The sequence below is a fragment of the Callospermophilus lateralis genome, chromosome 16 (assembly GCF_048772815.1).
Source record: "Callospermophilus lateralis isolate mCalLat2 chromosome 16, mCalLat2.hap1, whole genome shotgun sequence".
Classification (NCBI taxonomy): domain Eukaryota; kingdom Metazoa; phylum Chordata; class Mammalia; order Rodentia; family Sciuridae; genus Callospermophilus; species Callospermophilus lateralis.
In genome coordinates, this window is record NC_135320.1 from 44061929 (window position 1) to 44087723 (window position 25795).

A 25795-nucleotide genomic window follows, 5' to 3' on the forward strand; every position below is an offset into this window, starting at 1 on the left:
GTCACCTGTTTACCCATTCTATTATAGGACTCATGGACTTATACATAAATCTTGGAATCCATTTTTAACCTTCTTAAAAAATACATGGGTCATCAGGTCAAGTATATTTCAGCTCTTTCCTGTGAAATTTATTTCTAAATTGTTTACTTTCTTTCCATAAATGTTTTCAAATATTGTAAGTCCTGAACATCAGTTGTAGATGTATTTCTCAAATTTATATCCCTCTTTCTTTGACTCTCATGATGACTTTTGGGAACTTTCAGATTAAAATCCAATCAATATCTCAATATCTCAAATCAATATCACTAAGAGATCATAGGACAGGTAACTATTTTAAGCTTTCTCAAAATTTAGCAAATGCAGAGTGGTTTATACAGATTATCTTTGCAAAGAAAAGTATTTTGTATTTAGAGAAGCTTGTGGGAGAAGAGGTAATGTATTACTTGGGTCCATATTTTAATAAAGAGGATTAATGTAAATTCTGGATTTCAATTAAAATATGTCACAAGAAGTCTGTTAGAATGATTATTAGGTACTAAACAAACACAGCCTCCATGGGGGAAGACCAAGATCCTCAGAGCAAACAAGAATCTGCTGCTTCTGTCTAACTTTGATTCTAGTTATTTAGGGGTTTTGACAGATCCTGTGATATTAGACAAAACAAAAAAATTGGGATTGGCTTTGTTCCCTAATATGATTTTTTTTTTCCAGATGAAAGAACTAAAGTAAACCACAAAGCTAAATAGTGGGCAAAGGATTTGTAAAATTCTAAATTTAGGTATAGTTATGGAAAAAGTTGACTTCAGGTTAATTGCACAAAAGATTGAATAATGTTTCTCTATGATTCTACACCCACATGACTCCTTCAGAATTTTTCTCCTCCTCCTCCTCCTCTTCCTCCTCCTCTTCCTCCTCCTCCTCCTCCTTATTCTTTTTTTTTTTTTTTTTTTTGTGGTACTGACATGCTAGACATAGACTCACTAAAGTTGCCTGGGCTGGCCTTAAACTTTGATCCTCTTTCCTCAGGTTCCTGAGTTACTGGGACTACAGGCAAGCACCACTTCACCAGGCTCCTTCAGTGTTTTTATAAACAATTCACTTGTGTCTTTTTTTCTCATTTTAAAGTACAGATTCTGCCTGCAAATCGACTAGTTATAATTATGGCAAAAAAAAAAAACAAAAAAAAAAACAAAAAACAAAAGCCAAACACACTGATCTTTCTATTATAGGGAGAAAATGTGGAAGTAGTCTCTAGAAGCATTATCTTGGTATATAAAAGATATCATTATTATCACAGGGGGAAAGATGGTAGCAATATTGGACCAGCATAGTAATATTACATGCATGTCATCTTTTGTTCTGTATTTGCCTTTGAGAGTAAGCAAATGAATTTCTCACTATCTCACCTCAAGCTTCTTAGGTTATTACATTGGAGGCAAAATACTTTTGCATATAAGACATTTAAGATTTTTTAAATGTAAATGGAGAACAAAGTTAATGGTTTTTATAGAATGTATAATAGACAAGAAGGAAGAGATCAAACTATTTTATTGTTTTAGCTAAAATGAAAAAAAGTTAGAGAAAGATACAAATCACTAAATTGCAATTGTAAAATAATTCCACAAAGTAAAGTTGAATTGAAGCATAAATTTCTGCATACAGATTACATATTTGCAGGCTTACAGATTTTTATCTGAGGCTTTAGGACCTAAAATTAATGTTGTTTTAGTTCTACAGATTAAATGTTGCAGGCATGCTATCTTGTTAATATTGAAATAAACTTGTTTCCTAAAAATCATTATTTTACTGGATTATGTCAGCTGCAGGACGTTCTCTTGAGAGAGGATAACCTCCTTCTTAAGCCAATCAGAACGAAGCTTTCACAATCCTGCCCTTCAGAGGCTGCGGTGGACGGTTGTTGTGCTGTATAGGGACAGGGTTTTCTCCTTCAGCATTTGAAAGAAGACTGCGGAACTGTGCCAGCTGGAAGGATGAAATATAAAAGAATCAAAAGCAAGTAAGTCACACAAATCACTTTCCTTCCAGTATAATGAACACTCTGTAATTTAGAAAACTGAATTGAGGACTGCAGTATTTTCACCATTGGGAATCGAGGAAGACCAAGATCCTTTATGGTCCTTTAGGTATTTTGCTTAAATTATCAATGATTGGGTTACAGAACACCAACTTTCTCACTTGTCAACTGGGGTATTTTGGGCAAGTGACATATACTTGGTGCCTCACTTTTAATATAAGTACCTACTTCATTGGGTTGCTGTAAAGATTAAATGGGCCCATACATGGATAATACCTAAATGTGCTCAATACTAGAGTACCTACTATGTGCTTGATAAATGTCAGAGAGCAATAGATACGAAGCTTGTCCTGCATGTGTATTATGAGAATTGTCTGACAAAACACATGCAAGACACCTAATAAAAATATTGTTCAATCAGTGATGATTCTTATCATCATTGTAAAAAATAATTAAAGAAACATTTTCAATATTTAAAAACTTGAGAGTAGTGGGAGTTCTGAATTCCACGTTTTCTATTTTATGCACAAAGTAAAAACAGTATAATAAACATGCTTTTTTTGGATAATTCAGAAGAGCTATGCCAGAAATGAATCTTTTTCAGTTGGAAAAGAAAATAAACTCCTCAGAAACCTGATTGAAATTATAATAGCTCCAGCTGGCACTGTCAATTGAAGAGATAGTTCTGCTTTGCACTCCCCATTCCCACTCATTCACTAGGATACGCTACCTGTTCTGGGCTGATGCTGATGGTCTCTCTACAGATGAGCCAGATTACACTCTCATGGAGAGGAGGATGAGTCAGAGAGCCAGCATAGGTCCAGTAATCCAAGGAGGAGGGAAGGAGAGTGGAGGGGTCAAAATTTGTAAATGGGGCTCGTTTGCCCTGGGAAAAAAAGGAAAAATTTGTATCATTATTTCGTGATATAAAATAGTTATATCAATGTTACACATATGTACTATTTACCTTGTTATATATTATCTAGAGATTTTAACTAAGAGTTGAATTGACTTTCTATATTTTATTTCCTGGCTGGTATGTTTGTGGATATACAAACTAAAAACAATGGAAAAGGCAGAAGATGAACTATATAGATGTTTTAACTAAGAATTTTTTATCTTCATTTGGTTGAAGATAAACAAAAGTTTAAAAAAATTTTACAATCTATGGTCATCAAAAAATATTTAATTTCCAATATAAAGCATTTCTGTGTCTCTAGAAATGATGCTAGATTTTGTTCCAGAGACAGAGATATTTATTGACATGCAAATTGGTAATATATTAGTCTTCTCCCAGTTTCTTTTTGATTGGTTTTTATTTGTATGTGAAATGAACTGATATTTATATACTAACCTTTTATGTATAGGCATTTTTGCCAGACTTTTATATCTGTTCTGTTTTTTTAGCTGATTCTTTTGAATTTTCAGGGTAAATGTCAATTATTATATCATTTGTCCATAATAATAATTTTATCTTTGCTTTCCCAATATTCATCCCAATATTTGCCCTTATTTCTTTACTATTATATTGATTCAGACTTTTAATTATGATGTTTAATTGTGATGGTCACAGTTGGCACCCTGTGACCATCACAATTAAACATCATAATTAAAATTAAATCTTTCTTCATTGAAGTAGAAATGCTTCGATTGTTTTAAAATTAAGTTTGATGCTTGATTCTAGTTTCTAGGTAATAATCCTTTTTAAAGTTTTTATTAGTACATCATAATTATATATAATAGTGAACAATATTCTTCATCAAATTCTAAAAGTTTTCATTTATTTTGTTTTGTCCTCAAGAATGGGTATGGAGCTGGGTATGGTGGCAAATGCCTGTAATTCCAGCGGCTTGGGAGGCTGAGGCAGGAGGATCATGAGTTCAAAGTCAGCCTCAGCAATTTAGTGAGGCCCTAAGCAACTTGGCAAAATCCTGCCTCTAAAATATATATATATATATAAAATTACTGGGGATGTGGCTCAGTGGTTGAGTGCCCCTGGGTTCAATCCCTGGTACTAAAAAAAAAAAAAAAAATTCAATACCCATTTTTTTCTTCTTCTTTTTTTAATCTAATGCTTTTCAAGCATGTAACAAGTTGGTGATAAATTTCCATCTTTAATTTGTTTATATAATGAATTATATTTAGAGATTTTCTAATATTAATCACATTTTTAGGATAAACTCTACTAGTTCAGAGACATTACTCTCTTGATACAATGTTGAAGTTGATTTGCTATAACTAATTTTAAGATTTCTTTTACCTGTATTCCTAAGAAAGATTAGCGTACAGTTTTCTTTTTGCATTATTCTTATCTGGTTTTGGTATTAAGTGTAATTAAATTGATGGGGCGTATTTTGTCTGTTTCCTCACCTAGGCAACTGATACACAATTGTTTCTTAAAGGCTGAGGAATATTTTTTTCCCTAAAATGATCTAGGCTCAAGAGTTTTCTTTTAATGAATATTTTTTGACAACCTTTTTGATTTATTTTTAGGCTTTTGGTCTACGTAGGTTTTCTAGCACCCTTTGAGTTAGTTCTCTTCATTTTTTCACAGATCATCCATTTTATATGAATTTTCAAATTTACTGGCATGATGTCATAATTTTTTTCTTTTATATCTTCAGTTATATCCTCTTTTTAAATTTCTAATAATATTTTATAATGTGCCAATTTTACACTACCAAATTTGCCAAAATATACTATTTTTTGTTGGTTATTCTAAAGAATCAACTTTTCCTTTATTGATGAAAATTTATTTTCTACTTAGTCATCATTTTTCTTTATTATTTTATTATTTTGAACTTTGATATTTATTCATTATGCTCTTATATTTTCTTTTCATATTTTAAAATATATCTTGGGTATTTTTAAATATTCTTTTTTTCTCTTTATAATATACTTATTTAGCTTTAATCTTTTTTGGAATTAGCACAAAACATACTTATAATATATAAAAATATCATAGTTCTCCAAGAAATCTCTGACTCCGTGGTTTGTTTGCTGTTAAAGTGGGAAAGCTAAGGATGGATATTTCAAAAAATCCATTTTTTTTTTAAAGTTTAGTTGGGAATCATGATTATCAAACATTGCCCATTAATGGTATCTCAAAAGTATACTCTTCTTGTCTAAGTTTTTGTACTTCTGAAAAAATATAGATATGTTTCATGAAGTAGAAAAACATTTACATTTCATTTGGGTTTAGTTTTTCAAGCAAATTTGGTTGACTCAGTAACCTGCTTTTCCATAGGCTTCATCCTGCTAAGACAATAATATGAAAATGAAACAAAACAAATCCTTGCACTGGGGTTTTTCTTAGACACAGACAATTTGTAAGTAGGACTTTGATTTTCAAATTAGCTTTTACACCAGTCTTCCTACTCCCACTTCAATAAGCAATTAAATGATTTTTTTACTTCCCTGGATTCTTGTTCTCAGAATTTAACTTAGTTTATTTACCTTGGTTTTAACTGCATTTAGAGCCTCAAGTATTTTCTGGAGCTTTGGGTTGGCCTGACCAACCTGGAGATTAAAAAAAAAAAAGTGATAAAGATTATAATCATGAGAATATTGTTGAGCTAAATCAATCCTTCTCCTCTCCCTCCCTCCCTTCCTCCCTTCTTTCCTTCCTTTCTTTATTTAATGTACTACAGTAAATGAAGAGAGGTATGATACTTTTCTCTCTGCTCCAGGGGAAGAAATTTTGTTAGTGTTTGTCTTTGTAGGCCCTTGTACTCTAGAGATCATTCATCAGGTATACTGGCAGATAATGTAGCAAACAGATCTTGTTTTAAATTATGAGCAAGATAATCAAAGCTATACAAGACAAAGTGGATATTTAGCAAAACTGTGATACAAAAAACAAATTTTTATTTTTGTCCTGTTCTATTAGTTATGATTGGCATGTCTTTGGCATACTCTGAGTGCTCAATCAAGGTTAACTTGAATTATATATTTAATTTCAAAATTATAAAACTTTCCAGAATAGAGGATTTGAGCAACATTTACTACTTTAATAATCAATTGAACTTTCTAGGGAAAATTCTCTTAATATTTCCTTCCTGATGAGATAGTAAATAAATAAATCCCTGTCTATGAGGTAGGAAGTTTAGAGAACAGGGAATTTGGTATAAGGAGCCTGCTTATCTGTAGTTATAAGTAGAATAGAAATGTTCTAAAAAGAAAAACTCAAGTATCTTTTGCCTTCTGTCATCCTGTTCTGAAGTCTGATTGGTAAGAAATAGCATAAGCAGAGAAGGGTGACTACCTGTAACTCACCTTCATCAGAATACCAATAATGGCCAAACCATCAGGCTTGGAGATTGCTTCTGCAATGCTAGGATACTTTGCAGAATTCCAGTGAACAATGTGACACTAAAAACAACAATGTGGTTAGTTATTTATACAAAGGTAAAAGCAAAAAGTAAGTTGCAAGTCAACTTGACCATATATGATAATGTGTTTATACAGACAAAATGCATGGGAACTTTTATCCAGTGGGTAGGAAGGTCTACATTCCACTCTTAGGAAGAGTGTACTGATGACAACTCCTAAAACCAATAAGTAAGATTTATTTTCCTACAATATCATCAACTATTCAGTGTTAGTCCTTTAACAAAAAATCTCTCTCTGGCATGAAAAGATCAGGAAATCTGACTGACTAGCTCTAGGACAAAAACTGAAGTAATTTCCCTTCATATGAGGTAATTTGGGGTAACTTTGTAAGAAGGGCTGCCTGACTTACCTGGGAGCCATGGCCAATGACAGAATCTCTTGGGCACATCAGAATTCTTGATTCCTCCTTTCCAAACCTGCCTTATTTTCCCCTCGTAGGAAAAGGTAATACTACCCATCTAATTAATCAAAAAGTACCACAGTTATCATCAACTTCTTATTTTCTACATTCATATCTCACAGAGGGTATCTCTTCACTTGATCATAACTTTGAGTCTTTGCATTGGATGTTGATTTTCTCTGGGGTTTCCTGCCTTATGGTCTTTGTATAGCAGACATTTGTCTTGAGTTAAGGCTGAATTCAAATACTACTCCTCAGGGAATCCTTTTTTGATTATCCAATATAAAATGACCATAAATCATTTCTCGAAATACTGCTTATCTAATCTCTCTTTTTCCTTTGCTTCCTTCCTTTTAACATTTTTCTTTATCAAAATGAAAGCTCTGATAGCAAGCATTTGCTGAAAATAATATTTTGTGTATGGGCAAGTGTGCTCGCTTGTTCTCTCTCTCTCTCTCTCTTGTGTGTGTTGTGTGTGTGTGTGTGTGTAATCTTTAAAAATTTATTTATTTATTTATTTTTGGTACTAGGGATTGAACCCTGGGGAATTCTTATCACTGAGCTACATACCCAGTCCATTTTATCATTTTATTTTTTACTTTGAGACAGGGTCTCACTAAGTTACTTAGGACCTTTCTAAGTTGCTGAGACTGGCCTTGAACTTTCGATCTTCCTGCCTCAGCCTCCATAGTCACTGGGATTGCAGGCCTGTGCTACCATGTCCAGATCAATAACAATTTGTTAAAGAAAAAAGAATAATTAGGACAATATATCAAAAGAGGTCACGTCCCAGTCATGCTTGAAGTGTCATCTTATTACTTATTAGAGTTTTCTCTGATGCTGCCAGTCTAGATTCTATCTCTACCCTTGATTATTCTTACATCTATATCTCCAGAGTGCTTTCTGAAAATTCACACTGGCATTTACTACTACGTTTGTTTAATCATAATCACGTATGTATATCTGTCTTGGTTGAGGAGTACTTGCTTGTGTCTTATCTGCAAAAATGTAACACTGCTGAGTACTTCCAGTGTGAAAGGAGCTGGCCTAAGTGTGCCTTATATGGGTTTACTCATTTCTTTCTCTTCAACAATTGTTTCAGGAACATACTAATATATTATCTTCGCTCTCTAGATAAGAAGATTGGGACACACAGCAATTTCTCCCAAAGATGTACCACCAGTGAGTGGCAGAACTTTGACTTGAACTCTGGAAATCAGCTGAGGAGCTTGCATTCTTCACCCCAAGGCTGTGCCACCTCTTAACCTGTGATAGGTACCCACTTAGGTTTATTGAATGACTCGTTGAACTTTGTGACTAACTGTCTCTCATCATTAGCCTTGATTTTATTTACTTTTCTCCATTTAGATGAGAGAATCACTGATTTAGATTTCTTGAATACTACCAAGGATTCTTCCAAAAGCAATACTAATTTAGATTCCTAGTTCATTTGATTTTAATCTACCTTTAATTTTATGGGTGAGAAATGGCAGATGAACATTTAATAGATTTATGCCGCATCAAAAGGTATCATCCAAACATTAAAATAAAACACAAAGCAAGTTATATTTGTGTACAGTCCCCAAATCCTCTTTCATAATAAAAGATGCATTTATTCTCCACCCTCGCTATCTCTTTTGTGAAAATTTGTCCTGCATAATCACTTTCACTGGTCCATGAGATACAAGTATGATGCAATTAATTATTAAAGTATTTTTTGTAAGAGAATAAGAACACAATGGAATAAAAATCAGAAGACATTATAATTATCCACCAATAGGGGCCAATTAAATAAATTCTGATGTACTTATGGAATTGAAATAATACACAGATGTTAAATGAGGTGTTAATAAACCTTTTGATTTGGAAAAATAATCATGATAATCTGCAAAGTGGGAAAAACACCAAGTTTCAAAAGTATATGTATTATAAAACTTATTTAATATGAAGTTAACCTGTATATATGGACATATATGTATTACATATTTGCACATAACCTCCCTTTGAATCTTCCAGACCCTGGGTTGAATCTAATGCACATGTGCATATTTTTTCTGTAGATACACAGATAATAATGTCTTGAAATGATCACAGCCTCCCATATGAGGGCAGTTCAGGAAATGGTAGTCATTGGGTAGAGGCTGCTGCAGCTAGAACCTCACTAGGTGTGTGCTCCTCCCTGTGACCATTGCTGGGATTGAACTTGACCTCCTTGTAGAGACTTATTACTGAAGTGTTTCTGCCTGGCCACACCCAAAGGACAGGTGTGTCCAAACTTGAAGTCTAAGTACAAAGAGAATAGTGATGTTCCCACTTAGGGTTAGAATTTCAAAGGAAGCTGGGCCATCAGTGTTACGTTAGATCATGCTATTTTAGGCATTTTCAGAAGAGGTAAATTCTGGGCTCAGAGTGGTGCTCCAAGTTCAGCTCTCCCTTTTCATGTGAAAAATGTCCCTCAGTTGCCAAACATAGTGCATCTGTTTGATTTTAATGGAGACTGGGAGTTCCTCACGGAGACCAGAATGCTCACTCCTTTGAAATCATTATGATGGTGACTTATGTAGGAGCGGAGCTACTTTGGGGAGTACTTGCAGTGTAAGCATCTCTTACTGAATTACATTACCTCTCCAGCATATTTGACTCCATCCACTGTGTGCTCAGAACCATGCTCATTGGTACTGCCCCAGTGAAAATGGAACTGATTGAGTCTATAGCTTTCAGAGAGAGGACCACCTTTCAGCACTGGAAGAAAAGGGAACTACTGTTAGTTGGATGATCATAAATGCCAGCTTAGCTTTGCACTTTTTAATATACCAACACAAATTTTTCTTTAGTAAAATGAAAGCAAACACCACTGTCAAAGTTTTCATCTTGATTTCTAATCCCTTCATCTAGGACAATGGCATGTATATGTATGGTGTATCTCTGAGTGTGGCTTGATAAGACAGAGCTCATGAGCTATAGACAATTCCCAGCACATGAGCACAATTTTATCTATTTATACTTCCAAGAAAGTATACTGTGACATGAATGGATTGTATGATTAAGGGCTTTTCTTGAATCTCTAATTTGCAAGTTTATTCATTCCTTCTTTCAACAAAGATGGCATGCATTGAAGGCTAGAGCAGTTTATTTTGAGTATCAAATTGCTTATCACATACTTTGTATTTAATCATGACACAACCATGCTAGCTCTATTGAGAATCCCTGGCCAGGGACCAAAAGAAAGCACCTATGAGGCAAGGTTACTTGAAAAACTTTTATATTGAATGGCCTGTCATTTTGGAGAGTCTTTACAATCATAAGTACTTAAGCACACATGATACCAGACCTAATCTAATATTAATAAAAGACATAGCACCCAATGTACCTTAGGATTGGAACCTCATAGGGAAGTGCTAAAACAAATTTAGCTTTATCATCAGTATAACTATCTTTAGGAATTGTTACAACTTATTCAACAAACATTTATGAAAAGCTGTCTATGTAGCAGGCAATATGACAGATTTCAGGGTAGGAGGATAACTCAGTTGTTTCCCATCTCTTTTCCCTACTGTGTTCACCCTCATCTCAATTAGAATATGTTTGTCTTTTTAGTTTTATATTCAAATTATTTGTTCATTAGACTTTTGGGGAAAAAGTAGTTTATACTGAGAGAATGAAGTGAGCCTAAAGATCCTGGGATGGCCAGAAGCGATAGGATGGTGTCATTGAGGAGAACAACTGCTGGGTGTGGTGGTGCATGCTTGTAATCCCAGTAGCTCAGGAGTCTGAGCCTGGAGGATTTCAAGTTCAAAGCCAGCCTCAGCAAAGGCAAGAAGCTAAATAATTCAGTGAGACCCTGTCTCTAAATAATAACACAAAATATGGCTGGAGATGTGGCTCAGTGGTTGAGTACCCCTGAGTTCAATCCCTGGTACCCCCCACCAAAATATCTTTACCACTTGGCCATTTTCTAGAAATCCAAAATGCCTCACCAGATAAAGGCAATGTTACACATTTGCACAAAATACTTGGGATGGCAGTTTGTGTTTCTTAGCACTTTTGTTTCAATTTCCCCAATAGATTCTAAGGAAAAAATAACAGAATAATTTTAGGGCTCACCTGATTGGTTATCATTGTCATCAAAAGTCACATGGAAGGAGTGTCCCACATTGATAATTTCCTTGGCAGTTGCTGGATTGTAGGAGACACTGATGGGTTTCAGAGAGGTGTCACGTTTGGTTTCACTGGTCTTTATGTCAATAGGAGACTGGTTATTTCCATTGGCAATGGGATACAGCTTGCTCCATTGCTCAGGACCTACCAGGATGAATATATGTATACAATTAACACTTTACCGAATGCTTGATTCTAAGTTTGAGGACTCTACCTGTTTGCTTATTATAGTTTATTCAGCTGTCTTAAATGACATTCTGTTAATTGGAAATTCTGTCTTTGGCAGTGTCCCTTTTCTAAATTATACTGTAAAAGTTTGTCAGCATCAGTGATATAGGCTTATAAACCTAGTCTATAAGATTAGACTATAAATATCTTACTATAAGCAATAGAGTGCAACAAGCATATATCAAATACCTTTTATAGATAGAGGTGCTCTAAAGAACAGCTAAAAGTATTTGCAAAGATATTGTAATTATTCGAAACAGTCAACTCAAACGATTGAGTTGTATATTATTTTAAAAACTTCATACCTCATCTATTAGAAAAAGGAATAAGCTCTTATTTTGATTCACAGGAAAAGAAGTACTCTTACCATTTTTGGCATCGTATCCCCAGTCTAAACTTGCCATGGTCTTCTAGTTTTCTTTCTCTGAAAACAAAAATAATACCTTGAATAACCAACTGCAACAGTGCAACTTTCACATGGGGTTTTTATAGAAACTTCTCTGCCCTTATGAGGCCACTATTTCATCATCTCTCTTGCTTATCAGGAGGTATATAAAAAAAGGTGTTGTAACAAAAATGTCTACAAGGGTTAGCTCAGCTCTAATTATTTTATTTTACTATGAAAGATATCAAAATTATAGATTTTATTATACCAAGTCCTCTTTCTCTTAGGCTATTCAAAAATACTGTCAAATGCAATTCTTTGTATTTTCCAAATTAAAAATATTTCATATACTTAAGTTTTCCAATTCCACCCTTGCCATACTAGATACTATAATCTAATAAGAAGATTAATTTGCATGTTTACAGGAAGAACTGAGCTAGTATCATGAAATTAATTTAGAATTAGATAATGAAATTACTATTTGTAATATATATTATTCATAAAGCCCTTCATTCTGGAGCACTATTGGAATTCATAAATGGAGATTTATTAATACCAAAGTTAAATATTACATATATTTATTTTACATAAAATAAGTCTACTAGGATAAAAGCCTTTTTATTTGTAGTTCCATACAAATTTATACTTCATTTCAAGCTATTTTATTTTACTAACACACTCCATAGAGTAAGAATTACCATTTTGTAGTAGAGAGATGTTCAGAACTTCACTTCAGCTAGCAAGAAGTCAAGACTTCTGCCTCTAGTTAAATTGCTTCCCTCACTATATCTCTGCCAAATGCCACGCTGGTGAGTTATGAGGTGGATGAGCCCCTAATTCTCCTTCTTTGCCCACAATTCTCTTAAGATCAACTGGTAACTCACATCTATTGAGGAATGAGAAGGTCCACAGGACTTTTCAGGGAGGCAAAGATAATGGATTAGGATGTGTTGGTCTCTGGCTAGGTCCTTGTTTTCAAGGTCCAACATGTGCTCACTGGGGATACAACCAGAAAAATAAGCTTCCAAAATAACGAGAGTTACACTTCATTTCACAAGCTGGAATTGCCTAAGCTGCTTGCAACCCCTGAAGGAAGAGGGGGTCAGGAGCCATTTTTGGCAAGACTGACTAGTTTGCTCCTCTGTCCTGTTGGTAGAACACTGCCTTGTGTGAAGAATGGACAATGGCTCAGGAATGACTACCGAGTGGGAAGAGGCTAAGCTTCCTTTCTATGGCATTAATAGGCATAAGGGGACATGGCTTAAAAGGGACCTTCTAAAAATTTTAAATTTTAATTTACTATTAAAAACTGGATATTGCTATATTTATTCTGATTATAGATGTTTTTATTGGGTACAACGTGGTGTTTTGAAGCACACATACATGTGGAATGGTTAAATTTAGCTAATTAACAATTGCATTGTCTCACATAGCTATATTTGTGGTGGTAGCATTTAACATCCACTCTGCATTTTTTAGTAATACAGTAAATTGTCGTTAACCATAGCCACCTCACTGTACAAATAGATGTCTTGAAATTATTCTTCCTATCTAACTGAAATTATGTGTCCTTTGGCCAACCTCTTTAAAGTATAAAATTGAATGATTATATTAATCAACATATTTGGAAAAAGACAACCCCCACGTCATTACATGATTACAATATGATTCATCACATGAACGCCTTAACATTCATTTAAAGTTTTAGGTACAAAATTACTTAACTATTATGACCCTTTATTTTATTATATTCTCAGGGTGTGTTTGAGTACTCCCACAAGCATAAAATTAAATAGAGGATGTAAAATTTAATGAGCACCTATAGTTTAATCCCTAACATCCTCCAATTTACCTTGATCCCTCTTTTTTTGCTCAGAGTCTTTTCCTCTCCCAACTTAATATCTACACTAAGTTCAAGATGTTTGATTTTGCATTCATTTCAATTTCATCCATAAACTTCTTCCAGTATGCTTTTCCAGGGTTATAATCTTTGAACTGATATATCAAGAACGTGTTCAATCTACATAGCCTCTGGTCTTCTAAACTGCATATTTCCTAAGGTGATCAAATCCAAAAACATATATGGGAGAAGGTTTTTTGTTTTTATGGATAGACTATGATGAATAAATCCATATGCAATTAAAACTTAATCAAGAGCAACAAGGCTGTTTAATATCTATAACTTCTCTAAAATGATACCTCTATGATGGTAGGACCTTGTCTATTTTTTCACCACTATATGCTCTTTATCTATAATCTGGCTGGAAAATAGTGGTGCTCAATAAATGTGGAGAGGAGAGTTATATATAATTTTTAACTTCAACTATTTTATTTTTATGAAGACTGGAAGGACAGAATGCTCCTCAGGGACTAAGCCTACCCAACGCATTGATCTAAACTCAGCAGTGTGTGGCACACTGATGTGTGAGCATGTGAGTGAGCTTTGCTAGAAGTAAACTCATGATCATATTTGGACTAAGGAGAAAGAAAGTTTCCCCTCACTGTTCTATTAATGGGAGAAATGAGGTGACCAACTGTGTCTGTCAGTCATTGCTGGGAGAGTGACAACCTTGGTCCTTGTAAGTGTCAAATTTTTTAACACTTTATAAATGTCAAACTTTAACTCTTCAAATATGGTTTGAATTTTTGACATATACATTTTAAAAGTTCATAATTCTTAAGGATTTTATTACCATGATTGAAGGAAATTTCCAACCTTATATTTCTTGTCTGAGAATATTTTATTTTTGAAAACAATTTTCAAATCTGTTGATGAATATTTTTTATTAACAACTAAGTCAACTCTGCTAGATAACCACTTTAATCCATAGCATAGACATAGACATATTCATAGTGTCTTAAATATTCATGCTTCTGAAAACTTTGAATTTTAAATTGTCTAATTCACTGACAAGCTTATTGAAATTACTGGTTGGAAAGATACACTGAGAATATGGGTTTGTCAATTTTTAAGATAATAGTTAGGAATTTCTTCTACTGCATGAGTGGCTAATGTGGATGGGCACATTAACCATACCATCCTCATATTTATCTTTAAAACTGAGAAATATCACTTTTATCTTGTGTTTATAATTAGTTGGGGAGTTAGTATACCCTCCTATAACAATAACAACATTAAGTAGCATTTTTCATTTAAAAAGAAAACAATATAAATGCACAATGCTCTGTAAACCATAAAACACTGCACAAATTTAAGTGGTCAAGTTAGCCTCAAAAACAAAGTTGATTTTAATTCTCAGGAAAATAGATGATTATATAAAAACAAAACAGTGCAAGGGATTGAATGTGGTCTGAAATTCAAACAATTGGATAACAGATATTTGTTTGTGGCATATTAAACTAAACTCTGTGTGTTTAGAAAAATTCTTAAGTGTAAATTTTAAAGGAGGTCAAGTTCAGTCCTGTCAATAATTTTTGTCCTAACTTCTTTCGTGAACCTTTTTTGGGTGTCTATCTAAAATTATATTAACAAATGTTCCAACTCACCTAATAACTTCATTAGCTCCTAAACCTTTTTATCAAAGACTAGATTTCTAAAATACATTCACAATTAAATAGGTCCTTTCTCAATCTAGTGTTTCTTAATGTATAGTTTGCAGATCACCTGCCTCAGATTCACCTGAAGGTGATACTAAAATTTATGTGTGTGTATCTAATTCAATTTCTTACTTTGGTGAAATGACCTTAGCCAATTTGGGTGGTTAACAAATATCAATCTCTTTTTTGTAAGTATTGATAGCCTTATTATAGACACCTTGGGGAATATTTGACTCTACCCCCCAAAATCTATTACTGAGAGATATATATTTAAATGAGGGCAAGTATCTGGTCAAATTCCTCAGCTGGACAGTGTTATTAGCAAACAGGCACATAACTTATCTGAGGTTGCAGGATACCTGCAAGTGACACTAGCCACTTGGACCCCTTGCAACACTGAGGAAAGGGACCTCTCTGCATGTGAGGCCTGAGATCTGTGTTTTTTTAAACAGGCATTTCCCTGGTGATATTTGAAAAACACATTTGGGCACTTCTACTACCCCTTTTCAAAGATTCTAAATGACAGCTGCTGGACATGCTTTGTCCTTTAGGAAACAGTCAATTAGTATTCATTTCAGCAGCCACTTTACAAAATACTCATTCTTGTATTAAATTAGTCTCTTTTCTCATCAGATTTCTTATGTTTATAATGCATTTAGTAATATCCAGAGAAGAAATGATTTTTTTCATTCATTTTTGCCATACCCTTTCAACTATCCAGTCAGTATGTTAAATATGGGCCAGGAGCTTGATCCGCAGTAGTGTCTGTATCAAAAGCTCAGGTCAGATCCATTATTAAGTAGAGGCAATGCTTTTTGGCAGTGGAAATATCCATTTTTTGCATGCAGGAGGTTGTGATTTTAATTTGTTCTTATCTGATACTTCTAGTAGATTTTTTAAAAATAAAAAAGGAGGCAAGTGTGCTATTTGAACTAGTAGTTTGCAGAATGACACCTTATCCAAGGGCAGAGAGAGAAGTATATTATGGAGCTTCTCTTCACTGATCTTAAAATAGTGAACAAAAATACATAATGGACTGAGGTGACATTTACAGTGTTCCTTCAGTCCCAGACTTCTTTTGCTTCACAGCTATTACATTAATATAGAATTCTTTATCTGTCTAGTGCAATTTCTTTCAGCAGTGCTATTTCTTTTGTGTGTCTGTGTGAACTTGGGTTAATAACTCACCTTGAAGTTTTTTTAAAATGAGTATTAGAGATACAGGTAAGCCGCAGATACACTGTAAGAGACTTTATTTTTCCTGGGTGTACTTATCATACAGAAAGCTGTGTGGGCTACGCTTGAGTAGGATGGGGGAGTTAACTGCAGCCAGAGCCAGGAGGACCCAGGGCTCTTTCAGAGCTTCCAAAACTTCAACTGATGGATGAAGCCTATTAGCTAATCAACCCTGAAGCCACAGGGCATAATCCTCCTTAGGGATTTTTCTGAGAAATAGCTAAGGGGTAAACAGAATGATTATAGCTGCTTTTCAAGAAAGAAGTACTTTCTTTTAGAAGAGTCCCATAGAATGGGGCTTTATCCAACTATAGTTTTAACTCACATGATCCTATTTATTAACTTTTAAGAAACCCGAGAGTTGGTTAATATAAATGTCAGTTTTTCTATTTCAAAATGAAAAAAAAATTGAATTTCACAGATGAGGAAGCTAAGCCATTTGTCAAAAGTCAGATACAAGCATTAGAATTAGAAGGATAAATCTTCAAACCCTGTCAAGAATTCTTCCCACTATGTCAAATTATTGACAAAATCAAACTAACAATAGCTTTTTTTCTTCCATCACTTTTTGCTTTATTATCATAAAGAGTTCATTCATAGGAGAAGCTATCACTTCAAAGAAGTCATTATAGTTTCCCTAAAATAGGTCCAGTACGTCCATGTAGACAGGGCTTGTTCTATCTGTGGGAGGTGGTGGTGGGATATGGACCATCCTCTCTCCCAACTGAATGCATGCTGTGGACTCTCCCATTTCCAGAGCAACCCTGCCCCAATCACGGTGCTCTCTCATGTATTCCCACTGGGCTACTTCAGTGCCTATCCTTCCTTTTTGTTTTGGAGAAACCAAGCTACCAAGGTTTATACTTCTTTATCCCAGTGTAGCTGGGGAAGGCATATTTCTACATTTCCACAAAACCTTCATTTTTTTTTTTTTCTAGTCCTGGGGTAAAGGATCAGAGCACAAAACAGAAAAGAATAGTTCCTCCTTCCTTCTACTTGTCAGATAGAAAGCAAGCAAGCAAGCAAGAAAACAAACAAAAACTAGTAAATTTGTGTTCCCTAAAACAAGATTTTAGAAAAGATCCCTGTCCTTTTAGCTAAAGGCAAACTAGCAAGATTTAAATGAAATTCCTTTTTTTTAAAGTCTCTCTCAATATTTTATTTTATTTTTTATTTTTTGATTCCTTTTTGGTCCTGACTCCCTTCTGCAAAGGATTACTTGGGAAATTAATTGTTATGGTTTAAATAAAGGTGTCCTCTGAAAGCTCTTGTGTTAATGCAGGATTATTCAGAGGTGAAATGATTAGATTATGGGACTTATAACAATCAGTTCAGCCCAGTTTGAATAGATTGACTGGGTGGTTATCGTAGGCAGGTAGGGTGTGCCTGAGGAGGTGGGTCACTGTGGGTATGCCCTGAAAGGGTTCTCCCCTGTGGCCCCGTCCCTCTCTCTGCTTCCTGGCTGCCATGAATGGAGCAACTCCTTCACCACACTCTTTCGCCATGATGTTCTGCCTCACCTTGGCCCACCATGGACTGAACCTCTAATATTGTGAGCTAAAATAAATTTTCCCTCCTCTAAGTTCTTCTTGTCAGGTATCATGGGCACAGAAATGAAAGTATGGCTAACATCTTAGTTTAGCTGATAGAGGCCAGAATTTCCTCTGTTTTTCTTTCTGATTTTTTTTTCTCAAATTGTTCTAGACCAAAGAGAGTTACCTGAATATATAAAAAATATAAGCTGATCTCTAAGATAGATTTAGCTATAAGTAGATGATGGGTTTTAAGGACTTTTAAAGATCTCTGGTTATTATAGTATGACTCTTCCTTAGCAACAATTCCCATAGAAAGAGGGCATAGGATTTTGTCGTCTGGTTTCTTAGAGCTCCTTTCGTTTCTGGAATCAGAAAATTTTGGAAAAGCTGCTTAGGCAGCAGTTCTCAACTGGGATTTAAAGGCCTTACGTTTCAAAACTCCAGGGTTATAAGTGAAAAGGTGTTAAATGAAAGGATTCTTTTTGTATCCCCTCACACTGAGTTTATCTGGCATTGTGGTGGAGTCCCTCAATAGGCAATACTTGGAAACTGCAGTGATAGACCTAATTCCTTTAAGAGCGTCCTGGACTCTGCCTTCACTAGTTGGTAAGCTTCCATATAACCTTTGTGCAACTGCCTGAGGATTACAAAATGAGGGAATGACATGTTGGCAAGTGTCATAGTTTTCCATCATCACCCAGGAGGCAGCCGGAACCAGTCTGGTGAGAAAGAACTCCAGGAAAAACACCTCCCAGGTTCATGTCAATAACACGTTTAAAATGGAGACCCACAAGGTCCAAGGGAGTCCTAAGGATCTTAATAGTTAAGAACCATACTCTGGTTAGAATGAAGTCATGAGTGTAGACTTCTTAGAACAAATAAAGCTGGTTTTCTGCAGTGATCTGATCTGGGGAAGATGAATTCCTGGCAATGTTCTCAGTGCCTCCTGCTGGTAATTCCTAGGGGCACTGGCTAGCCAGGGTTCACATTTGCTGTTCTTATACTGTGGTCTTTTGCTGCTCCTGTGGAAAGCTCTGGGCATTCTCGTAAATTTCCCTGCAGATCTGGACAGAGTTTTACTGTGCGGTTGCTTGCAGCTGCCCCAGCTGTTGCTACTCTTTTCTATCATATTTTATTTTTGTGTTTTAAGACTGTTTTTCCATTCCTCCTCCCACTTCTGATTACTGGCGAACATGATATTATTTATAAGGGCCACTGGCTTCTTCCAAGGGATCCTTGACTATTTATATAAAGCCATGTCTGGATAGGGGACTGACGGTGCCATTTCATTTGCTTAATAATTTTTAAAAGAATCATTTTCACTTTAAAATCAGAGGCACTCCATGAAGCTTTGCTTAAAGCTTCCAGTCTCTAAAATGTGTTGGAGTAGTAGTAAGGGAGCAAGGAATCATCTTTTGGCAGCTGCTAGATATAATGAAATTTGAAGAAAAGAAAGATAGGGTGTCTTTTATTAGATCAAATATTGACAGCAATGTTCTGACATGATGGACATGCCTTCTGTATGAGACGAGTATGACATCCACTCAGAAAACAGCCCAGTGGGGAGAGAAATGCCAACCATAATAGATGTGACCTTTCAGTGCTTTGGCCATTGGCATTGCCCAGGGGTAATCCTAGATCACCCATTTTTCCATTTGGATGTAGCTAAGACTGACAGGGCAGGTGTTCTGCCTAAGGCAACTGATTTATGATCAGTTTTCAGTCTCCTTCCTATTGCCTCTTCCAAAGCAAGCTCGACAATCCAGTTCTTTTCACTCCCTCTGCAGAGAACCCAGAGGCAAGGACCAGATGTATTTGTTATTAATTATAAGGCTGCTTGCTGTCGAACCAACATAAAGATCAATAATAAATTGTTGTACCTTAGAGATATTTGACGTTGCTATTAAATTCAGTAGGATTAAAATGTAGCTACTGATAGAGGACTTGAACCAAGTGTCTAGATGAAGCTAAATCGAGCACAACTTAATCCCTTCATCATAATACGAACAAGCAACAAAACAAATGGTACCATAGCAGTTGGGCTTTGCCTCAGGCACCATAACTCTGGTTGCTGAAATAAGCTCTAGATTGATTTTTGCAACATAGTTACTCATGCAGTGTCACTGATGTCACCAGCCCGTCTCCTTAAACATCAGGGTTGCATCCAAACCAGTCAACCCATTTCTAAGGGATGGATGGAGAGCTTGGAACTCAAAGACCCATGACTTCAAAGAGAATAAGATTTGGGATAGAGGTCACTGAAAGTGGCAGGGGAGAGAACCACATTTGGCTCTAATCCATGTTACAAGTGGCACTTGCAGAATCCTGCCCCTTCTTTTTATATGTCCTCAGGAGGGAAAGAGCTTAAAACCAGTGCTGGGGACATAAATTCTAATTACATCTTGGAATAGACATGTGAACCTGTCTTTTCTGGTAGCTGAATTTAGTTTAGTTTGAATATCAGACCTACACTTTTATGCCTGGTTTCTGCTCTGTCATTTGTTATAGGGAACAACTCAGCTTTCTGGATGGGCTCTAGTCCTCCAATCTGGACTCTGACTTTGGTTGGCCTATGTCACAGCCACTGACTGCTGCCTGTCTCAGGACTCATGCTTCCTCTGCCTGCCAGTTCAGCCTGGCTTCTAGTCTAGGACCCTCTTATCCTCTGCTGTTCAAAGACCATTAGTTGAATTCAGGCTCAGATAACAGTTTGGAGCATTGGCTGAGTTTAGGTCTGGAGAATACTGTCTAAGGATCCAAGCCTTAGGGAAAGAGTACATTCTAGCTTGAGCCAGGTACAAAAGGCATTGTGTGCATGCCAGTGGTGGAAAATGTGAGGAAAAACATCTGGCCTAAATGGGAGAAGAAGAATATGGGCCATTAATTGTGTGTCACACTAAAACTACCATAAAGCAATGTACTTCCAGCTCAACTGACTTGGACAGCATTTGCATCTTGAGTTTCTGATACATTGTAAAAAAAATCACCCATAGATGTTTTAATGTATAACTTCAATTCTTTTTAATAGGCACTGTGTTCCTGTGGTTCTAAGTTCAAGGTGCAAAAGGGTTTAGAATACCCTTTCCTCTTATTGAAAGTTTGAGAACTGCCCATAGAACAGAGGAAAGGGAATTGGAGGAGGAAAGCGGGAGGGAAAGGTAAGATACTAGGGAATGAAAGTGATCAAGATATATTGTTATATCCAGTTGCATGTACATGCAACTGGATATAACAGTATAACTCAGGCTCAATATACCTCAGCTCAATATACCTCAGGCTCAGGAGGCTGAGGCAGGAGGATTGCAAGTTCAAAGTCAGGCTCAGCAACTTATTGAGGCCCTCCGCAACTTAGCAAGACCCTGCCTGAAAATAAAAAATAAAAAGGACTGGAGATGTGGCTCATTGGTTAAGCACTACTGGGTTAAATCCCAAAATAAATAAATAAATACATTAATTAATTTAAAGTTAATTTAAAATATCAGTGTTTCTTAAGATGCTTTCCCCCATTTCATTTCATTTGAAAATTAAATATCTCTCTACAAGAATAATAATTCAAAAGTTCCATTGGAATTAAGTGTGGTTAGTAGCCAAAAATCAAGAAACAAAATTGCTTTAAAGAAAAGAAAGGAAATAAGGCACATAAAAATCTGCCAAAGTCCTCTGTGTGTTAGAGGAAAGTAAAATACAATTCTTCAACTCTTAAAAAGCTTGGTGAACTAAAAAGCCATTCACAAATATAACTTATTACAAATTCCTAGGTGCTTATCTGAAACCCTGGGGACACACATTTCAGAATTCAGAATTTTTCAGATTTTATGAAAATAATACAATGCAAAGTCTAAACTACGTCAGTAATTTCCTTCATAAGGCCTGAGGGAGCATATTATTATTTCTGTAGTAAAATATGTGAGTATTTATACTAAGTAGAATAAAAAGTAGATTCATGTCAGCTTAAAGGAAGGTTTTGCCCACAGATGACTTCAAGTTAAGCCACGTCAGGTTTTTGTTCAAGTTAAGCCACGTTAGGTTTTTGCAGGAAAACTTTTGGTTTTTAGATATTGGGATTTCAGGACTGGAGATAAGAAATTGTGAATTTGCATTTTCAGCCCCTGTGCTGAGCAGGTCAACACAAAGGCAATGTGGGTTGCAGGAAGACCATCTGGACACAGGGGATCTGAACACGTGATCTCCATTTACTCCTCAAATATATTGTGGAAATTATTCGATTCTATAAGCCTCCATGTTTTCCTCTGAACACTGAGGGAAAGACTCCTACTTTGGAGGATACAATGGTCAGCTGCTATTATTGTCCATGAGAGGTGGTTTCTAATGAAACAGAATACAAGCTCTATTTTTTATTGTTTCAAATTTAAAGGAAGCAGGAGAAAAGTTTAGGGATTTAGTATAAAAATCCCAACAAACTTCTTACAGAAAAAAAGGATGAAACCCCCAAAGCTTTCTCTCTGGCACTTAATTTTATTAAAACCTATTGGGCTTGGCAGGGCAGCACAGACTGAAGCTCAGAGTCAGGGAAGTTCCAAATAGCCCCTCAAGTGAATCTCCCAAAAGTGTACCAAGAAACTGCATAGTGGGTTGATCCCAACCTTAACCTGGGGAGAGAAATCCAGATCCAGGTGGCCTGGCTGTCTCTACCCTACTCATCATCTTGTAGTTCTATTTTTAGCCTGTGAGAGTGACTGTGAATTTATTTATTTCTTCATGTAACAATTCTTTTTGAATGTTGACGAAGCAAAGTTATATGAAAATATTCAAGAAATACATAGACATGACCCTATGTTCATGGGTATTATAGTTTATTGTGGACTCACAATGAACAAGAAAATAACAGTAGCCGCCTACAAGTTCTGGCACATTCTCTAAAGGAGTTAACTGGGTGGGTGGTGGTAAGGCCCCCCCCCCCCAACCTGGCAGTTACATTGTAACTATGGGGCAAGATCCATGACTGTAGAGGCCAGAACTGTTTCTCCTGTCTATAACACTCCACCTCTGTAGAGCCACTGGTCTGGCTCTCCTCTTTACTCAGGTTCAGACATAGCACCACCTCTCAAAACAGCTTCCTGACCTCAGTTAACGTCTCCATTTTTGCAAGTTACTCTCTACCTGTTACCCCAGTTTATTTCTTCAGAGCTTTTTAAAATCATTTAAGATCATCTTGTTTATTTTTTCACTTGTTTATTATGTGCTTTCCTCCTCTAGGAAGAAAGATTCATGAGAGTCATGAACATTTTATCCAGTATCTGTGATTACCTAAGCATTGGTTAAATGAATAAAGGGAAGAGACTTTGCAAAGGCCCTTAGGTAGGCAAGAGCTTGGAGCCTTAAATAGAATTAGGTGTTTCCGTCTTCCCACTGAATCTGGGCCCTCTGCCATTCACACCCTTACCTTGTTCTCCCCTATGTTTGGTCACGTGACTTTTTAAAAATAGTTTAAGCTGCTGAATTTTTAAGGGGTTTGTTGCATGTGAAGGAACTGAAACAGAGCTAAGGCACTGTAGAGAGGTGGGCTATGTCCCCTCTTCATGAAAAGGTGCTCTGAGACTGTAATGGGTAACTAACCCAGGCCTGGATACAAAATAAACTAAGGACACTGTGAAAATTAGTGCCTGGGAAAGGGAGAGTTCCCCTTCCCTCCCCTCCCCTTTCCAGACAGCTGATTTTCAAGGAAACTAATTAGCAACATGCACTCTTACATTTTGGATACAAAGGACTTTCCTTAGGATCTAAAAATTTCCTTTGAAGGAAATGCCCCTTTGAAGGCTGGGGCCCAAGACTAGAGATTTACCTTGTAAGAGGATCAGTCTCCTCTATTGCACTCAGCTTTTGTAAACACACTTCCTGCTTGGAAACACACAGAATCATATATCGTTTTTTGAAACCTTGTGTACAGCCATGTATCATTTTAGATTAGAAAATTTATGACACTAGGTAGTCTATAAATGTTGGAAAAAAATGGTTAAGGGGCTCTCAGAATCTGCAGTGCTGATCTCCTCTGGGCCCGCCAGTGTAAAATAAAGTTTGGTTTCTCCCACTCTTCAAGTGCCCTTTGCTGCTGCTTGCCTGATTTTCCCAATAAGATGAGCTTAGGGAAGTGGATAGGAGCACCTGACATGTGTACAGTTATTTTATAGTAAACCCAATGGTAAATTATCAACAAATTTAAAGGGGCAAGATCCATGACTGAAGAGGCCGGTGAGGAGGCTTTTCCAATTATCTATTGCTGCTTTGACTAACGGTGGAAGAGACCCTATGCCAGTTTCCAGGTGCATCAGGGACATCGGAGAAACTAGTTTCCTTTTCTTGGAACACTCTCTTGGAGGCCTGTGCCTTCATTCAGAAAGGTGGTTATTATACTAAAGAGATCACAGGAGAGGCCTTAAATCAAAGATCACCCCATTCATGAAGAGGGGACATAGCCCACCTCTCTACAGCAAGAGTCCAGCCTGCCATGGAAGGCCTCAGATATCATTTCTTATTCCTCACAATAAAGTGATTAATATCACTCTATGAGAAAAATGAAACCTAGATGGCTTCTAGAGCTTTGTTCAAGCTTTCACAGAGGTGGAGTTGGTAGTTTAACCCAGAGCTTGACTAATTTCAAAAGCCAATGTAAGAGATTGGATGGCTCGGGATTAGCGAAATGTGAGGATCCTGGTGATATGTGAGAAAAAGGAAAAGTTGTGTTAGAATTAGAAAGAAGAGGAAAGGAAGGGCTATTCCAGGAGAGCAACTCTTCATCTTGATTCTCTTTACCCAAACTGTATCCCTCCGAGGAAGTGTGACTTTCAGTGACTACGGCTCCTAAGTCTGATCTCTGAAGAACAATCTCATTTAAGTTTTCCATACTTAGGATTGCTTCAAGTTATGTTAAAACTTGTTTGTAGTAGTTAATAGCAGAAAACTAAAAACAAATTATATGTCAAACAGTAGAAGAGTGAACAAATACATGTGGCAGTGTTATATCATGGAGTAAGAACTATATGCATCAATATAGATAAATCTCAAAAATATAATTAATCAAAAAGCCAAATTGTAGAACAATGAATACAGTATAACACCAATTATATAAAATTTAAAATGTGCATTAAAATTAAGAAATAACTTACGGTTCCATACTATGTAGTGACAACATAAACAGTGTACTTGAAAAAAGTAGCCACCAAATTCAGGTCATCACAATCACCTCTTGGGGGTGAGGGAAGAAAAAGAGAATAGAAGGTGAAGATTATAAACTTCTTCTTCTTCTTCTTCTTCTTCTTCTTCTTCTTCTTCTTCTTCTTCTTCTTCTTCTTCTTCTCCTCCTCCTCCTCCTCCTCCTCCTCCTCCTCCTCCTCCTTCTTCTTCTTCTTCAAAAAATGAAGGAAATTGGACAGGTATAAATGAAAGAAATGGTCTTCGAGATGGATTTGGCGAGATCAACAGTCAAGGTAAAGTTGCTCTGAGGGTCCAGGTAACAAATTGCAACACCTGGGGCACATTCAGCCCATTAGTTCACAAAGTACAATATAGTAGCTTGAGCACAGTGAGGACGGAAAGAAACACAGTGTCACTTGATACCTTGAAGTCCTAGAGAAAGTAACCACAGATTGTACCTTAGTCAGGAAAGCCACATTCCAAGTGCAGTTATCAGCAGCCAAGATGGAGGGAAGGTGCCTTTTAAAAATGGCTTTTGAGGTAATAAAAGCCATAAGAGGAAGGCTGGATGTGCGGACATGAGCAGACTTGTTTCTGAGCACAGGAAATATCCCGGAGGGTGCCAGGAATTGACTGGGTGATGTTCTGACTGGGGTGGGGTGTGAGGAGGATCTGTTCTTGCGAGCCAGATCTATGAATCAGTGACTTCATTTGGT

General features: G+C 36.2%; 1 protein-coding gene across 3 annotated transcripts; it reads right to left on the minus strand.

The window, feature by feature from the left end:
* Positions 1-1626: 1626 nt before the first annotated feature.
* Ca1 (carbonic anhydrase 1) lies at positions 1627-25196 on the minus strand. 3 transcript variants are annotated; one of them, XM_076835741.1, is made up of 8 exons: positions 25052-25196; positions 11581-11637; positions 10932-11129; positions 9451-9569; positions 6311-6406; positions 5492-5554; positions 2766-2921; positions 1627-1983 (listed from the first exon to the last, which is right to left on the minus strand). In XM_076835741.1, the coding sequence occupies exons 2-8, from the start codon at positions 11615-11617 to the stop codon at positions 1867-1869; spliced, it is 786 nt and encodes a 261-aa protein (XP_076691856.1). In that variant the 5' UTR covers positions 11618-11637; positions 25052-25196; the 3' UTR covers positions 1627-1866. The 3 variants fall into 3 exon arrangements, with proteins under 3 accessions (XP_076691856.1, XP_076691854.1, XP_076691855.1); XM_076835739.1 differs by lacking the exon at positions 25052-25196 and adding an exon at positions 12483-12560; XM_076835740.1 differs by lacking the exon at positions 25052-25196 and adding an exon at positions 12297-12412.
* Between the last annotated feature and the right edge of the window lie 599 nt (positions 25197-25795).

What these genes read in the sequence shown, in the direction of transcription:
- Ca1 (XM_076835741.1), bottom strand. Translation starts at nt 11,617, where the DNA reads ATGGCAAGTTTAGACTGGGGATACGATGCCAAAAATG. An exon ending in GGGATACGATGCCAAAAATG is followed by an intron (nt 11,130 to 11,580) that starts GTAAGAGTACTT and finishes TCATCCTGGTAG; the next exon opens with GTCCTGAGCAATGGAGCAAG. An exon ending in TGACAATGATAACCAATCAG is followed by an intron (nt 9,570 to 10,931) that starts GTGAGCCCTAAA and finishes CTTTTCTTCCAG; the next exon opens with TGCTGAAAGGTGGTCCTCTC.